Source organism: Leucopleurus acutus (genome assembly GCF_964270905.1).
Source record: "Leucopleurus acutus genome assembly, chromosome: 2".
Taxonomy (NCBI): domain Eukaryota; kingdom Metazoa; phylum Chordata; class Mammalia; order Artiodactyla; family Delphinidae; genus Leucopleurus; species Leucopleurus acutus.
The window spans coordinates 4,140,134-4,159,485 of NC_139143.1; the positions used below are offsets into that span (position 1 = coordinate 4,140,134).

Below are 19,352 nucleotides of genomic sequence, written 5' to 3' on the forward strand. Positions count from 1 at the left end.
TAAAAGCTTACATTTTAAAAGTTATCATTGCAAAGACATTTTGCTAATCACTTCATACAGTTTTACCATTGCAGAGAGATTAAAATGTATATTTTTTTCTGCAAATATTCATTTGTCATATGTAAAATATTAATGTCTTGGGAGCTGAATTTTGAGAATACTGAGTATTTATATCTTTTACTCCCAATAAATTCTGGTACCAGAAATAAAATAAACAAACTCTAAAAGAAACATAACATAGTCTCTTTCTGTCTAATAAATATATAATGGAATCCAAGCTTTCTCCCTAAAATGGACCAGCCTTTATTAAGTTGGAACTTTTTGCTTAATTTTTATGACTAGGTCTTGGCATTAGTAATGGCAGTGCCAAGCTTTATAAATTGAATTTTTTATATAACATGACAGATTCCCTAGGAATGCAAACTGTAGTCATAGACATGGGTCTATAATTCACATATTATTTTATTTTTTAAGATAAAAATCATAGACATATGATTCTACTTTCTAACACAATGGACCCCAACTTCTGAGTGATACATATTCTCACAGAGTAATGGACCTTCTGACTGGCCTCCAGCACTTCCTTTATTACAACTTCTCACGTACAGAAGAAGAAAATGTTTCTAGCTTGCTCCTGTTAAACTGATAGAAATTACCATTGCTCTATTATCTAAGTATTTATTTTGTGTCTTCTCAAAAGGATAAACTCCAGTGGCAAACAAACATTTAAAACACACAACATCCACATTTGAAGATGTCATTTGCAGCTGAAACCTCTAAATAAAAACTTTACTTGTAGATTATTTAAAATTTAGAACTTTTAAAGGTGGGGAGAGGGATAAATTAGGAGTTTGGGATTAACATATACACACTACTCTATATAAAATAGATAAACAAGGACCTACTGTATAGCACAGGGAACTATACTCAATATCTTGTAATAACCTATAAGGGAAAAGAATCTGAAAAAGATATATATATATATATATATATATATATATATATATATATATATTTGCTGTACACACCTGAAACTAACACAACATTGTAAATCCATTATATTTAAATAAAAATTTTTTTAAACTTTAGAACTTTTGCTGTTTGCATTTTGAAGCAGTTCACAGAAAAAATAGACATATATGACGCTAGTCTACTGAATTTGAGAACTCTAAATTTTAACTACATTGTCTAGTAAATGGCGACTGATCAAGTTTCCGTTGGAGAAACTGATGCACATTGTTTGAATGAGTAATGAGAGAAATGAAAGCAAGTTTTCTTTCTTTCTGGAGCTCGTAGCTCATGATTCCTAATCCCCCTTTTTTTCATTAGTAAGTAAAGAGATATAAGTAAACAATGTAAGTTAGAAACTATTGCTTCATTCTAAAATTCACTTCTTTTAATATGTTAATGGCAAGGTACTATATAATAATGTAAAGACTTATTGCTAATTTTGTGTGTATAATATAAGAATTAGAAGAATGAACACAAGACGAATGTGAGTTGAATGGAAAACAATTGATGATGTATTGTTGAGATATTTAAACTCAATCAGGAGAGTGAAGATATAGAGAACCAAGCCAACTTAGAGGCAGTTTGTGACTAATGTAATAAACTGATGCAAATTCAATAAAAGTTTTGTTTATTACCTTTTCTTGAATTTTTTCTGGATCCCAGCAATTATTAGACTATATATCTTTAAAAAATAAAACCTATAGAGTTATTCTACAAATGTTAATTGCATAAGTCTATATTTCAATATCTGCTTACATAATTCATATATGAACATGTGAACACTTATGTACAAGAAAAGATAATGATTGAACTTCATTGTTGTTGTTATCAATTCCTGATAAAAGCAGTATAAACATTTGAGAAATTCAAAGTAAATGCACCTCAGTGAAAGGCAAGGACAAATTTTACCATGAAAAATATTCATATGCAATATTATATATCTCATATCAATGTCTTATTCCATAAAAATAGCTATGTTAGGCTTTGTATGTAAATATTTAGAACAACTACATTTGCATGACTCCATTTTTGTCCTAAGGATTGAATGCAGATTGCATTTGTTTAAAGATGTTTATTTAAGTTCAATTGTAACAAACATATAATTTTGGGTCAAAAGTATCAAGCAATGAATTTCATATATTATACAGAGAACAATCCATGTTGCAAAATCGTAAACACCATATGAAGATAACAAGATAGGTTTTCCTGAAATTTTAAATTAGATTAAATAAGCTTGAGATATTGTACTAAATGCTAGCATATGGAATATAAGATTTCCAAATGTTAATTTAGTTAACTTTCTTATAGTAACTATACACACCTACTATTTTATGTCTATTTCTAGAAGTAACATAGTAAATTATAAGATATATTTCAGTAGAACAAGGAGGCCATCTTGAGGTCATTCTAGAAATGTACATGTTATTCTTACACAGAGCTCACACACAATTTATGATTTAAAAAAATACAACCTTTGAGCAAAGTTAATATTTTCCGTATAAAATGTTGTTTCTTAAAAAAAAATAAAAAACCAAAAAAGCAAAGTTTCTCAAGAGCATTTAGATTTACTTGAAATCATCCTCTCTCTCTCTCTCTCTCTCTCTTTCTCTGCCTCTTTGTTTCTGTCTGTCTGTCTGCCTCTCACACACACGCACACGCACACACACACACACACACACACACACAGACTACAAAGAAGTTGTTTTTTGCTGAATGATGGATAAAATTTAAAATAAGTATAAGACTGTACAAAATGCTTCAGCTAAACTGTCTTAAATAGTTTTCTACAGTTGTAAAATAGAAACTTCCCACAAATATTTGTCCATGCCCTTCATTAATCTATTGTATATCTATTTTGCCTTTCTAGTTCTAGAAAAATAGAAATAACATTTCATGTGAGGTTTTGGGTTGCCCCATGTTTGCCTTTTCCTATGTACTTTGAGTTAAAACTGGACTCGCTGGACCATTGGCAGAATGTTCTGGCCCCTCAAGGCCACTTGTGGGTTTAGAACTTTCATCCTCTTTATTTCCTTCAGGAGTCTTATCCAGGGCACCAGGTGGACTCACACAGTTAGCATCCTGCTTCGCTTTGTCCACTTCATTATCAAATTCAATTTTATCTTCTTGTTGGTTGTTTTTCTTCACCTGCCCATTCTGGGCAGGGTAGATGCTAGCAATGACGTCATACAGGAATTGATATTGCTCCTAATAAAGGGAAGAAGGAAGGAATTACATAAAAGAGGTTTATGTCATTATTTTTACATCAGATGAAAATTAGCAAGACTTAATCATTTACTTGGGGAAGACCTGGGTATCAGAAAACAATTCTCATGTGTTTTCATAAAAAAGAACATTTTAAATGGTTCACCCTCCTTACAGTTCTAAAGGACTGACTGCAGGGCAATCTTCAGAATTTGCCTTGTAGCCACACCAGACTGGTGTTCGGCCCCCTTGCAGGCCGTGTGGGGTGTCTCATTCCTAAGCTTTTGCAAAGGAAGCCATTTTTGGTGCCCACCCTCTTGGTTCATGCCTACATATCATTTAGCATCAGATCAGGGGTCACCTGCTTCAGGAAGCCAATCTGATCCCCTTGGGTTAAATTCAGTGCCCTCATTCATATTCTCTAATAATTTCTCTGTCATTTCACTTACTACATTGTTTAATAAATGTCTGCCTTTTCCTCACACTAAACTATGAGTCTCTTAATGGCAAAACACGTAGCAGGCACTCAATATACTTTTAACATCAATACATGTAAGCTCAAGGTCATACATAAGTAAAAGCTGCCTATATTTGAGTGAGTAGTTAAGTTTACTTTGTTACTAATTCCCAGACCATCATCTGTGGTCACTACCACTTACAGAGGACACAGCTTAGATTGGTTATGACAATGCTCACTCATTATCCTCTCTGTATCCACACCTCTTTGCAAGGTGACTTTGCAGGCCCTTTGGACAAAGGTTGGGTCTATGACCCCATGCCCTACACCTGAGCTGGCCTTGTGACTTGTTCAGATAATAAAATGCAGAGGAAGGCATGTTTCAGTCCCAAGCCTGGGATCCAAGGGGTCTCACTCTGCCCCTATGAACCCTGCTGCCTTTATGGGAATGTGTCGGGCTAGGCTTCTGGATGAGGAGAGACAGGGGATCCACTCATCCTTATCGCCACAGCTAAATGCCAGCCAACTGCCAGCCTAGTGGCAGTCAAGGTCCTTTTGGACAAAGTCAAATTGCCGTGGACACATCAGCGACAGCACACATATCCGTGAGCCTGGTCCAGGTTGGCTAAGCCTAATGTGATCAGCAGAAATCTTCAGCTGATCAAACATATTATTGAATTATAATAAACGTTATTTTTTTTTCAGTTTCTAAATTTTGGGGTGGTTTGCTACACAGCAACACAAATGGATACAGGATTAAAGGTGGGGAAACTGAGGGAATCCATGAGCTTTTAAAAACATGTTCTTCAAGAACCACCACCACAAAGTGTTGGCAAACTCCAATTAGGTCTCTTATTTATACTAATAATAATTCAATGTGAATTATCATGTAAAATGGAATTTAAAAGAGAAGACTAGAAAAGTAAATAGAAAAGAAGTAATGGAAAGGAGAGGATCAGAAGAGGGGGAGGGGAGGGGAGGGAAGGAGAGAGAAGAAATCGTCAAAATAAAAATGCAAAACATGTTAAAAGCAATGATGACAGGGCTTCCCTGGTGGCGCAGTGGTTGAGAGTCCGCCTGCCGATGCAGGAGACACGGGTTCGCGCCCCGGTCCGGGAAGATCGCCCCGCTCCGGGAAGATCCCACATGCCGCGGAGCGGCTGGGCCCGTGAGCCATGGCCGCTGAGACTGTGCGTCCGGAGCCTGTGCTCCACAACGGGAAAGGCCACAACAGTGAGAGGCCCGCGTACAGCAAAAAAAAAAAAAAAAAAAAAAAAAGCAATGATGAGGTATACTTACAAATGTGGGAACCATTCCCGGCCTGGCTTTGCGTAAAGATTTTACTGCTTGAAAAACATCTATCACTTCTTCTGTTTCTGCACTTTCCAAGAGATTTAACAAAGCACAAAATATTCCTGTTTGCTGAGATCCATCTCTAAAATAGAAAGAAATAGATTAAAAAAAATTCTACATTATATGGAGAAAGTGACATTGGAATAAAAATTGAAAGAGAGAGACAAGAATACATGCTTCCACTTCATGTTTACTGTAATTATTTTATTCCAATATCTGAAGAGCAAAGCTTTTCTGCTAAGTGCATGTTTTATGCAAACTTTTTCAATTTGGGAATATAATAGTCATTTAGTTTAAAAAATATTTGTCGTAAGCTTTAAACATATACTTTCTTCTATTAGTACTTTACCGATTATAATGCACTTTAATTTACATCTGAAGTTGTTAAGACAAATATCATAATATCCGCCAGACAGATGAGGATACTGAGATTTAGGGAAGATAAAGTCATGGCTAGAGACTGATGAAACCAGAAATACTGGACCTGATATTTTGTAAATTACTAAACCACATGCTTTTTCTCCTCTCTTCTGCCTCTCCAGTGCTTTTTACAAATGTTAACACTTCTGCACCAATAGAAAAATGATACCTAGTGAAGTTATTTATTAAAAATAGGGCAACAAGATTACTTACCAAACTGTGAGAGGTATGTTAGATTATAATAAAAATTCAATTTAAAGAATATGTTAATAGCAGAACTTTATTTATTGTACATAACAAGGAACATATAGTAGGTATTCAGCCATTCCCTAAGAAACACATACAGTTTTAAAGTCTAAACTTCCCGTCTTATTTTTGTTTCCATGTAAGTTTTACCTTTGAAAACTCAAATAAATGCCAAAAAGTAATATCTGTCTAAGGTCCTGATTATAGCATATACAATTCTAATAATAATAATGAAGGTTCTCAAAAATTCTAAAAGTCCTTTGCTAGATTTACATTTCTCATTTTACTTTACTATTTTTCATTTCTAATTTACTTTACCATTTTTTATGCAAACATTTTATATCACACACCCTTCTTTCAATATCTCTTATTTAAGGTGGATATCTATCACAGATGAAACTAAGGGTCTGCATAACAGAAGTTAATCAAATCAAGTATTATTATGGATATTATTAAAATCTTTGCCTTTGGGGTCCATTTAGAGAGTCAGGTGATGGGTTTCAAATCGAAGCTGCTAAACATTGAGATTTCAGTTTAATAAATAGCTTAAGATATGTTTATTGGAGGCAAAGCATTCAGTCTTCTGGATTTTACTGACACCTAATAGCGTGGCTCAATGCACTTAGGCAGAAATAAAATGCAACATCCATCCATCCGTCTGTCCTTGCATCCTTCCATTCATTCAGGACATGTGACATTTCAGGTTCACAGCCTAACAACATTGCACTAAAATATAATTATTTCTACTGTATTTCTATAATAGTTATGCTGTGGGAGCACATGGGAGAGAGTGCCCGACTCCCTAAGAGGCTTCCACTGCAGTCATGCATTTTTATCTGTTAGGAGAAATAGAATTTAACAGAAGGTGCAAACCAAGAGGTCAAGAAGGATGCTGATTTTTAGAGCACATCCCATCAAATCCCACCCACCTGCAGTGAATGAGGAGAGGCACGTTCCTGTGAAACTTATTCCCTTCAGTGGAATTCTTGGGAAGTTTCTGTTTGAGATTCTGAATCATTAAGATTAAGTCTTTGGGCTCCGCGGGCAGCTCTTCCCCATTCCAGTTATTGAATTGGTACTGGAACACAGTTCGTGGATCTTTCCTCTAAAACCAGAAGGGAAGGGAACATAAACTCGAGTGAAGCTCAGCCCATCTGTGAAGTTGATAGTCATGTTTTCCTCACAATTACTTTCATTTAAATCATTTAAAATTTTTATTCTGAGAACATTATAGAGAGAGTTGCTTTGTGTTCATAGAATGGTTTATATTAGTTTTTCAACCAGATCAATTACCCCAAAGATACATACTCCTGAAATTGTTTGTATACCTTGGAATGTCTCAGTTCAAATGCACGGATGGTATAGGCTGAAGATTTATTGGTGTCCTTCATATGAACTTCTATGTCTCCATATGTTTGCTTTCCTTCCTCCCAGTACTGAGAACAGGCTTCCTAGAGAAGAAAGAACATGATTCAACATCATCTGCCCAAGGGTTCTGTTTGTTTTTAAATGCACTCAGAGTACCTCTCTCTGTCTTTGCTCTATCCCTGTCCTCTTTCTCTTTTCTTCCCTCTGTTCTATTAAATTTGAAATTACAACTTGTGCTCTAAAATTGAATCTTAATCATAAAGATCTAAAATCTATTGGAAGTATGTTGGACATCCATTCAACAAATACATGGTGTTGCCTTGTGCAAATCAAGGGAACCTAGGGATAGCCGAGGTGGCCAGGACACCACAGGAACGGCTCTGCCATCCCTGGTGTAGATCTCAGATTTGTTTTTCCCTTCCTTCCATGCCCTCACCATCACCTTTTCAAAATGAATGGATTGACCTGACGTTGTTCATGACCCCTGCAATAACTTAAGTCTCTCTGTTCCTCCAGGGGTCCTTGGGGAAGGAGGTTACACCTCTAGGAGCTTTGTCTCTATCTTGTCTATATCAGTTGATTGAACATCCAAGGAAAGGGTCAGACTGAAGAACAGGTAGATCACAAAGGTATTTCCTCCTTCCTCAAATGGTTTCCCACCAACTACAGTCCCACAGTTGCTGACCATGATAGGTATTCCTGCCCACGCTCCCGTTCCATTTCCTGACTTTCCCAATTTAGATGAAGGAAAAGATTGCTAGAATTCCACATTGAAAATCTGAACATAGATTTCTTTTTTAAAAAAGAAAAAACAGAAAGATTAAAAAAAACAATTTTCTATGTACAAGGGTACATAGGGAAAAGAGAGAGAGAAAAAGAAGGCATATAGTATAATGCGTACTTATGAAAATATTTATTAAATAAGCTTTAACATATGTCAGATAATGTGTTAGGTGCTAAAACTAAGATGTACTGCCAGGTAAATTTTGATAACTTGAGGTATTCGGAAAGGCTCAAATACATGTAACAGGCATTAGGCAGAAGATCAAATTAGATCTCAGGTTCACCTCCAACTATAGAATTGTATGACAATAAATACTACATGGATATAAAGAAGACAGGATTTAGAAACATTTTCCAGAGTTTTATCGTTCTAGAAGAATGGGATCAAAATGGGAAGAGAAGGCACATTTAGATACATGGAATGTCAGAAAATCAAGTCAATGATGAGAACACAAAGGATGTGTTAAGATTCAGTCAGTAAATCTACTTGCCCAAGGTGGAAAGTATGGAAAACATAAACATATGAGGAAAATGGAAAGATACATAGGGCTCGATTATTGAGGGTCATAAATATCAGACTGAGGAGTTTGGTTTCTATCCTGATAAAAAAAAAAGGAAAATGTGACCGTTGGTTGTTTCTAGCAGAGGGTGGCACTGGGATTGCTGTGCCTTATATGATCTGTGAGCAGTAGGTAGGGCTGGTGAGGGGCAAACAGGAGAGAGGGTCAGAACCCGAATGCAAAACTTTGGAGGCCAGCGCTCGGATGGAAAACGGGGAGAATGAACAAATGGAATTGTGTGACAGAGGGATCAAAAGGACTCAGGTATAGCAATCAAGTAAGTAATCCAAGAGTGAAGAATCAGATTTTAGGACAGAAAGACTTAAAAGCTTCTTAAAAGTACAAACCTGGTCTCCATTCTTTAGCTCTGTCAGCATAACAATCACCTTGACTTTTCTTTGGAATATCATTTGCCAAAAGTCACCAATGGTCTCTTTCAGTGGTCCCTGAGCTGCAATCATCACTTCAGGTTTCCAATAACTCTTTAAAAAAATTAAAGGTGAGACTTAAATAACCATTTGAAAGTACAGTCACTTAATTTGATATCAATGCTGTTACCTAATATTAAGATGCTTAGGTCCAATCCTGTGATAAACCATAGTGGAAAAGCATATAAAAAAGATTATATATATATCTGAATCACTTTGCTGTACAGCAGAAATTAACATGACATGGTAAAGCAACTATACTTTAATTTTTAAAAAGTGAAAAAAAAAGATTCTTAGGTCCAAAAAACAATGTGATATATATATATATAAGATATTTACTTAGTTAATGATAATACCTGACTAATAGTGTGAAATCAAGTTTAGAAGATATTATTTTAGGAAACTAACAATTTTTCCTTCCCAAAATACCATTTTTTCTACTGGAAAGCTTAATGTGATGGTAAAAAGAAAAAAAAGCATAAGCATTTCAAGTTATCTTCATCATGTCTCTAATTTATGTTTATATATTCTGTATCTTATAATTAATATTCTATGAATACATATCAATATTTTAAGAAAACTGGGAAAAGAAATAAATTCAACTTAGTGTACATACAAAAAATATTTACTGAATTACTAAAAGTTCCTTGTTTGAATTCTCAGTGTATCCCAAAAAAAGGTATGTGACACAGACTCATTTAAATATTCAGAAAATCGGAATGAAAAGCCTTTAACTATAAAAATATGCAAATTTAGGTTTGCTTACAATTTGGGTATATGAGTAAGTAAAAACATTTTCAAATACTTGCTTTTGCTGAAATGTCATTATTTTTCAAATTATATTATAGTCATGTTTGTCATAAACTGTAACTAATAGCATTGTTTTGTTCTGTATTGACTCATTAGGTTTTAACATCTGAGTGTTGCAATAAGTTAAGATATAGCATTAAAAGTGGAAACTCTCATGTCAATCGATACATAGTTATGGTCAAGCTCATCATTCTTTTATAGAATCACTTAATGCATGGCCATAATAACATACATATATTTTTTAGAGTTGGACCTTGGGTTTGGGAAGCATAAGGACCTACCATTACAAAGGAGGCATTGATGTATCTGCTCATCTCTTCCGAGTCACTGTCATCGTCAGAGGACTCATCTGAGTCATGCTCACTCTCCTTGCTCATCTCCAGTTCATGTTTAAGTGTCACTCTGTTAAAGTCATCTACGCAAAACAAAGTAGCAGTCAGTCTTCCTTTAAAGGCCCCTAATCTCTGCTTGATCATCATGTGGAAATTAAAAAGTCACTTAGAAGTGACAGATTACATGATGTACATGTATTGATTTACAAGGAATGAGATCCTGCTCCATTTTTATTGATTAACAAATTATTTTTTAAAAGTCTAATAGAAAGAATATCCCAAGAAAGTTCCAGGAAAAAATATAGACCATAACTCTATGTCATAATGTTCCATACGATTATACAATCTTTGATATATATACTTTAGTTTTCCATGGAATATCATCATGCTGATGGATAAAAGTTTTAAAAATACATATATGTTAATAAAATACATAGCTTAAGTAAAAACGTGATTTCTCAATTATATTATATTAACATTCAATTAACAATCTTAATTCAATGGGTATCTCAGATAATTTTTTCAACAAGAAAAGTATTTAGTCCATAATTTCTCACTGTTTCTCAATTTCTTTCATTTATAATAACCTGATCAAATGATCTGATTAGCTACAGCACCATCAATTCCATATTTTAAACTATATTCATAAGGACCTCTTCAGTAATTAACTAGGTCAGCCATGCATTGATCCGATTTATTTGGTTGTCCAGCTTATTACCTTGGGTTATATTTTCTCCGTGCTAGTTTTAGTATAGGCAACTGAATAAAATTATAGTTGTGCCAGGTGTGGTCCTATCAATATACTTAAGTAGCAAAATTCAAGTCTTGAAAATGATGCTTATTTTGATCTGTTAAATTTGATGATTTATAGTATATTTCCCATCTACTTTTAACCTCCTTGGTGTAAGGAAGGGATAAACAGAAAACATAAAGGGAACAAAAGGATGTAATTTTGCTATTTGGCTATTACCCTGGAGTAAATAACTGCAATAAACTGAAGATGAGAGAAAACTGGTAAAGAGGACTTGGCTTTTTTGCCCCACCTTCAGAGGTTACATCTTTCTGAAAATCCATTTCTGAACTAATTGGTACATAGAAAACATGAAATATTGTCTGTCTTCCAAAGTCCATTGTAAATGTTTGGGGTTCAATGTATTTGCTACAACTAAAATTCAAATAGCCTATAACTATTCTCTACTGTCAAGCAAATGTTGAAAACTTGCTTCCAAAAGGTTTGTGTGTGTGTCTCACATTAAACAAATTCAAAAGAGAGCGTCACTTTATCTGATACAAAAAATAAAATAAGCTGCATACATGGAATGACGTTAGAATTCCTGTTTTTACTCTTATTTTCTTCTTGATTCCCAATGTGCTGTGTCCTCCAGCTCCTATATGAAGGAAGTCTCTGAGGGAAAAAAAAAAAAAAAACAGAACGGAAACTCCTTTAAAAATTTATGTATTGGCTTAGTTTATTATTGTAGCGTAAGATGCTCCCTAAGAAAAGAATTTCACCAGGTTTTGTGAAATTTGCATACGTTCCCTAAGGGCACAATTTTTAAGTTTGCCTCTGAATTTTTCTTTATAATGGCTCAGGTATTAAGTACTTTGACATGGCGAATTTGAACATATACAGTTATATAACAGAATATGTTTCCCGGTTAAGAGGTGCTGGATAGCAAAATAGTATGGTTTATTCTTGTATAAATTGAAAGCACCGCATAGATGTTGATTATTCTCCATATTGCACAAGCAATGGTAAATTATTTTAAATGATCCAAAGTAAATTCTCCAGATGAAGCATTTGCCGAAGACTAGGCTCACGCTTCAAATAATCAATACCTCATTTCTTTAAGCCCTCCAGACTCTTTCCCTCTCCCTCGCGATAGCTAATCAATCAGTCGGCAAGACCTATCATTTCTCCGGGTGGAGCTCTCAAATCCTTCCGCTTTTCTCTCTTCCTACTTAGTCCAATCTGCTTTCACTTCTTACTTGAAAACATCAGCAGTTTTTTCACTGGCCTCTTTATCTTCAATCTCACTTGCTCTAATCCTTCTAAAACACAAAACAGAGCATGTCCCCCCTCAGGTTTTTGGCAGCTTCCCATCTTTGTTAGGAAGGATTCAGCATCTGTACAGCACAGAAAGCCTGTCAGGAGATGCCCTTGACTGTCTCTGTAGCCTCACCTCCTGCTGGGACCCCCTGCACTGCAGCCAAACCTACTTCCCCCAGTCTTGGAAGGGGCTAAGCTGTCCTTTAACTCTTAGCAGATTCTCAGGTGTGTTTTCTACCTGGACTATCCTTGTCCCTTTTTCTCACTCTGCTAACCTCTACTCAGCCTTTAGGTATCTGTTTACAGGTCAATCTCTACCGGAAGATCTCCCTGCCTGCAGACTTTTCTTCCCAATAAATAACTTAAATAAATATTTGTCAAGTGGATGAATAACCTAAACTGAGAGAGCTCATCATACAAAGTTCAGGAAGATTATACACACACATTATACACATATATGTTTGTGTATATATAGTTATGTGTGAATATGTATTATTTATAAATGTTTCGAAAACTATGGTGCCTTCTTTCAAACTAAATATGGAACCTTGTTTCAAATCACACTCCAGCCTCTTCATTTCTTAACCTCTTCACCTCCTATAATATTCCTCCTTTCTTCAGCCATCCACATTCCCCACTCCACTTTTGTAGGTAGGTTTCATTCCAAAGATTGCATCACTTTAAAAGTTATGACTTCAACCATCCTTCCTATGGAAAATTACCTCTATTCTTCCTAGTCATTTATTTTAGTACCTCCAATCCAGCAATCTGCAATCCTATCAAAACCTTTATCATATTGTTTTTACTCCTTTCTTTTTTTCCCTCATGTCTTTCTGTGGCCAATATGCTCTTTATTATCCACACTGTATCATTCATTTGCAAACACCCTTAGTGCCTTTGCCTCCCAACTTTCAATTATTCACTTTAAAAAATTCTAGATGGGTTTAACCCAACTATATGCAGCTCTAACCCCAATGTTACTGTAGGAAACAAAAACAAAACAAAACAAAAAACCGACTGGCCCTCTTTAATTTCATGACCATAAATTTCAAATGATCCGATAATTCTGGCACCCCTACCACCTTTGCCTGGGAGATTGCTGTCCTACTTTGATAGAACTATTTCATATGCTTTTCTCTTTCTCAAGCATAAGCCCTTCTTTGCCCTACTCACTTCTGTCCCCCTAAACTCCCAACCAATGATCTTACTTCATATTCTCTTGAGAAAAATAAGGCAATTAGACAAGAACTGCCTCAACTTCCCGTCACTCATCTACCAACCAACCTCCATCTGTACTCTCATTTTCTGTCTCCCTTTCTGCTTAGATGGAATAATTTCACTGTTTCTGTGAGAGCTGTGGTCACCACCTGTCTGGATCACACCCACTCCCCATGTCCACATACAAATCACTTTGATTCTTGTGCCTAGAATTGTACTCAGTACAGAGCACAGACTCAATCATATTTGTTCAGCCAAATAATTTACCCTTTTTTTAAAGTGACTTTACATATGAATGTTTACATTAAATGTATAAGTGTTTGAAACAGTGTCTGTCTATATGCAGTATAGTGGGGTTAATGTATCAAAGATGGTCAATTTATCAGCTAAAAGGGCAACAATAAGAAAACACCCCTCTATCGAAGACCATGCCGGTAGCCTACTAGCTGTTCCACCACGGTGATTATCTCAAGCCCCACTCCCACCCCAGCCCCACTCTGATCCAAAACATTCAACGATTCTGCATCTGATTAAAAGCACATTCCTGGTCTTGCTGTGAAACTCTCTGAATTGACCAGTTTGGTAGTTTACGGAAAGATTCAATAAACTGAAAATCATAGGTGAAAGGGACAAGTTACAAAACATTTTTTTGACAACTGAGCAATTTGGAGATAGCTATGCCAACTCTCTGAAATCACAGTGAGCTACATCCTAGGTTAGTTTTCAGAGTAACTGCCTGATAAATAGGTTAGGACACATATATTTATCCTTTAGTTTCTGTCTACCAGCTCCAGCCAGTTCATGTTCCTAAGTAGTCATAAACTCCTCTAACTATTTCCTTTACAAACCAAAACCAGATGTAGTTTTTAAAGGTGAGATGCTACATTGCCTTTGGCCAGACAATTTTGTGGCCATATGCTATTATTCTGACACTTTATTTTATACCAGCTTAATGAAAAATGGTTAAAATGTTGGCTGTAGAATCAGATTTCTTGGTTTAAACAAGTTTCCTACGGAATAGCTGTGTGCTTTCAGGCATTTCTCTTAAACTCTGCATGTCTTTGTTCTCTCATCTGTGCTCCATTTCATGGCAAAGCCCAAATACAAGAACTATGTCAAGTACATAGGACAGCACTGGAAAAGAGACAGAGGTTCAAGTTATCTGTAATGGTGCTCTTGTTCTCACTATTGTTACCTGGAATTCAGCCTCCAGTGGGGAAGGCTCACTGGGTGGATCTCTTTTCTTCATGTTAGACAGATATGGATGTAACTCAGACAAGCTCACTTCTGTTTCCCCAAACTGATTGTATTCCACCAAGGCCTGATGGATCAAGATGTACTGTGCCTACAATTTCAGGGAAGAATATAGATAATTAATTGATAACTTAAAGTCCTATCAATCACATTTAAATAAATTCTACATTCCATAATTTTGCTCATATGGAGACAATGTATGGAGAAGAAAACTGATATCTGTAACATTTAAATAATCTGGAAGTTAGCTCTCATGGTTCTATGGGATATAAGCAAATTCCATCTCAGATTTTTTTTTCCAGAAAAAAAAAATAGCTTGGTAAATAGATGAGGCATCTACAAGGTAGGGCATAACTTATATCTCATTCCTAACAGTTAAAAAACATTATCTGTTACTTCCTTCTGTGACTAGTATTGAGTCAGTAAGTTAAATTACTAATATATAAAACTATAATAAGTTTCACACTATATCTGAGAAAGAAAAAAGCAGGTTGATATTCCATAGAACATATTTTTTAAAAGAGTTTCCTAGAAGCTTTTAATAGAGAAAATTATTCTATAAAGCACAATAGGCCAAACCCATATTTAACACTCCTAACCTTTTATCATATTTGAATCCACCATTTTTAAATAAATGACAAATTTCTGATAAAATTCAAGCCTCTTTAACACCACCTCTAGTCCCCTGAGTTTGGCTGTAGCATCCTTCCACTCTATTGTGTTTTTCCACAGGAAATAATTGCTTTTTTTTTTCTCGTGTACAATCTGTTTTTATACTTCTACACTAATATCTATGTATTTATAACATTGTACATTTTTGTGTCCTTTCTTAACAATGACATAAATTGAATTGTATACGTTTCATCTGGTGACTATATTCACTCATTGTTTTCATCTGAGCATCTACCTACACAGAGAGCTACAGACCTAGATTATTCCTGTCAATCGCAGCAGAGCATGTGTTTACAAAGGGTCCATATGTCCACATTCTGTTTGCTCATTCCCATATTGATATATATTTAAGGTTTTCTATGTTTTTGTTATTCTAACAATGCTGAACACAATGAACATTCTTGAACATGTTTCTAGTTGCACACATTTGCAAATGCTTCTCTCGGTTATACACATACATGTAGAATTGCTGGGTCAAATGCAGACAATTTTGATAATAACCATTGCTTACAATTACTGACTACATGCATCTTCCAGGGGCTTGTCTAAGTGCTTACTTGGGTTACCCTTTGTGTCTTAACTCTGTAAGGTAAATACTATCATTATCTCCATTTTACATATGACTTAACTGAGGCACAGGGACATTAAACACTGGTAAAATGGTGCACAGTATTAAGAACAACAAGCACGATTTGAAATTACTACATCTAGTTCCCACTTAACCACTGTACCGTCCTATTCTTGTCTCCCCAGTTTTAATTTTATGAGATGCTGCCAAACTGGGTTTTGGCATTTAAAAATTTTTCCCAATCTGATATGTGTAAGTGCTATTTCATTATTATTATTTTTTTATTTTTTATTTTTTTGCGATACGCGAGCCTCTCACTGTTGTGGCCTCTCCCATTGTGAAGCACAGGCTCCTGATGCGGTGGCTCAGTGGCCATGGCTCACGGGCCCAGCCGCTCCGCGGCATGTGGGATTCTCCTGGACCAGGGCATCAACCCATGTCCCCTACATCGGCAGGCGGACTCTCAACCACTGCGCCACCAGGGAAGCCCCTCATTATTTTTTTTAAATACATTTTATAGTCATCCTCCTTCCACAGTACTCTCAGCCACTAATGCAAAATGCTTCTAACTGCAATTGGTGCTTTATTTTTCAGGAAATTAAAAGAAAACAATTTTCATCCACTGTTTGAGGTTGAGAAGAATTTGGATTTCCTTTAAGATCTCTACTCCCACCACAAAAAGATTTAAGCCAAAAGGCATAAGTGAGGATAGTGACTGTGGCCTGGAACATACCTCCACCTGAACCATCAGGCACCTCTGTCGCCTTAGCTTGACGACATAGCCATAGACATCCACCTTGCTCTCTGCCTCCAGGCCTTCTAACATGGCATCAATTCCAATATAGGTGCCTGTGCGTCCAACACCAGCACTGACAAAACAAATGAAAAGGTTGAAGGTATGATCGATCACGGCAGGAAAATGAATGGAAAAACCAGCAAGGGTGAAGCAGGGAAAACAATGTCAGTTTCTCCTCATAGATTGTTTCTCAAAGTAGCAATTGCCAAAGGGGAGGGTGGCCCTAACACCCCAAGGAGTGAAAATTTGAATAGCCCTTGTGTTTTTGGTGGAGGTCTTTATTTACCTGCAGTGCACCACGACAGGGCCACTGAAGAAGTTGCTGAAAGCGTTCACTCTCCTGCGCAGCTTGAGGAGCAGGTGAGGGTCTTCGGGGACCCCATGGTCTGGCCAGCTGGTGAACTGAATGTGGGTCACTGCTCTCCCAGCTGCTTTTTCTTTTCTCTAGCCAGGGGATAATATTTTTTTTTAGATGATTTTTTTCTCAGAGCAAACTATGGAACATAAGTAAGTGGAAGGGAGGAAAAGTACAAAAAACTCCTTGTGCAAGTTATTTTTCATTCATGATTACATTTTCCTTTCCAATGCATAACTAGGAATTGAGACATCACACAGGACTGGCATGCACCAACCAGTAAGCAATTACTTACCAGGAAGGTAAGTAACATATGGTTAAGTGTAGCTGAAACCACTAGGAACTTTCATGCTGCCAAGCCAAAAACAAACAAAATAAAAACAATAAAACACAAAACAAGGGGATTGGTGGGTGGGTGTGAAAAGATACAAAGTAAAAGCCATTCTCACAGTTTGAAATACTTCTGCTTGGTAGGAAGACAAACAGGATTATTGTCATATGAAGAAAGCTGATTAATTATTTGATTAATGCTATATTCCTCATATTAGAAGTGTCAGCTCGACTGTAGAGAGAGAACTCAGGAGAGTCAGCTCCAGATTACAGCTCATGTTTCTCCCAGTTTCAAGGTAAGCACTAGAAGATACATAATTCATAATTCTCTGACCAAGTATGAAGAAGAACTACCTACATTTAGATAATAGAAGAAACAAACAAACAAACAAACAAACTTGGTTGGTTTTAATTTTCAGATAGGAAATAACTGACTTAATGAAGAATAGTAATGGCAGACTAATCAACATAACCAGAATGGTATTGGCTTCTACATTCTTGGCTTTAGTGCATCATGTCTTTGGCCATGAACAACTGGTGGGATTGTTCCACAGCCTTCCAAGGGCATAGTTGTTAGTGATGCCACAGGGCCTTAGGAGGCCTTGGGAGAAATAGGCAACTGATATTTTTTTCTTTCACAAATGTATGTGGATCATATGGAAATACAATTTAGATTACTGAGAAAACCTCCCATAAATGGAATTCAGAGAAAATTTCAACCTTATCTATAAAGACTTCCATTTTTTGACATCTTTATTAAGGTATTTTCACATTTCTTTAAAGTGTAAATGTTTTCATTATATCATCACCACTGTCTAATTATAGGGCATTTTCATGACCTCCCCAAAAGAAACCCATACAGATTAGCAGTCACCTCTATTCCTGCTCCACCCACCTCAGTCCCAAGCAATCACTAACCAACTTTCTGTCTCTATAAATTTGACTATTGTAGACTTTTCATATGAGCAGAATCATATAATATGTGAGAAGACCACCATTTTAACTATTATTTAAGGCCACACTGACAATTTTCTTTTCAGAACTAAACATTTTATCTCACCTACAGAGTTAGAACTTTAGACTTCTTATAATAGTCTCTGTGCCATTTGTATATATTTTCCATAATGGTAATAAACCCATTGAGACGAGGGACCATTTTATCATTAATTCAATAATGCAATCATTCATTTAACACAATTGATGAGCTCTTTATATTTCAAGGGTCACAGCATTATAAACACTTTTGATATGATGTGGACAAACACTATTATCACTAGTGACTTAACTTGACCCTGTTGGCTTGTATTATTGTTCTAACCCAACTCTTCCTCCTGCAGTTCATTAAAAAATAATTTTCCAGATATATTTCAATGTCTCACATTTAATATTCCATAATTATATTTTTAGACAAACAGTATGAAAATTAAAATTATGTCATAAAGCAAACTCACATTTGCAATGGTCAACTTCTGAATGATGTAATCCGGGCATCTTTTGTGCTCATTGATCTCTACAATCACATCTCCAAAAACCCGGCTGCCCTCTTCCATCAATGGCCAGTATAATGCACACTTGTTCTATATTTTAAAAAATCATTAATGACTCCAGTTTTTCATGTAAATGGATTTGTTTATTAAGCATTCTTTGTAAAACAAAAGAAACAAAAATGTATTCTTTGAAAGTCTCAAGACATTTTTAGAGTCTCCTGTAAACTGTGATGCTTGGAAAGTATTCCATTTCCCATTAAGTGCCCTGAAGTATTTCCTTCATACGACCCAGCGGAAGAAGGATGATCTTCCCAGGCTTAGCTGCATATTAAATGGGGACGTGCTTGGTGGTCAGCAGAAATGGTGTGGTTGCGTGTGGTTAATTTCAGGCTGGGGGATGGGGAGGCTTTCACGCTTCCTAAGGTCATGTTACATGAATTTTCATCTATCTGCCCAAGGTCTGTGTGTTTCAAGTATTAACAAGTACTTGTGAAATCAGCCCACAGAAGTGTACTGAACTTAAAATAATACTGCAACAAACTAGGAATCACATAGGAGTCCAGCAATGAAGCAGAAACATTTAAATGTTATACTTATATACAAATATTTATATATGTGCATATTTAATTTTTCTACAAGTATGAAATTTTAA

General features: G+C 35.8%; 1 protein-coding gene across 1 annotated transcript in view; it reads right to left on the reverse strand.

The window, feature by feature from the left end:
• Window positions 1–2,126: 2,126 nt before the first annotated feature.
• PTPRC (protein tyrosine phosphatase receptor type C) overlaps window positions 2,127–19,352 on the reverse strand; it is a 123,094-nt gene continuing 105,868 nt past the window's right edge. Inside the window, exons 22-32 of the mRNA XM_082857633.1 lie at window positions 18,665–18,790; window positions 16,815–16,972; window positions 16,466–16,601; window positions 14,434–14,583; window positions 11,285–11,375; window positions 9,920–10,053; window positions 8,748–8,882; window positions 7,018–7,140; window positions 6,619–6,794; window positions 4,970–5,105; window positions 2,127–3,216 (exon numbers count right to left, since the gene is read on the reverse strand). Of these exons, the coding sequence (XP_082713759.1) occupies window positions 2,941–3,216; window positions 4,970–5,105; window positions 6,619–6,794; window positions 7,018–7,140; window positions 8,748–8,882; window positions 9,920–10,053; window positions 11,285–11,375; window positions 14,434–14,583; window positions 16,466–16,601; window positions 16,815–16,972; window positions 18,665–18,790 (1,641 nt within the window). The 3' untranslated portion in view covers window positions 2,127–2,940. The remainder of the gene's footprint in view (window positions 3,217–4,969; window positions 5,106–6,618; window positions 6,795–7,017; window positions 7,141–8,747; window positions 8,883–9,919; window positions 10,054–11,284; window positions 11,376–14,433; window positions 14,584–16,465; window positions 16,602–16,814; window positions 16,973–18,664; window positions 18,791–19,352) is intronic.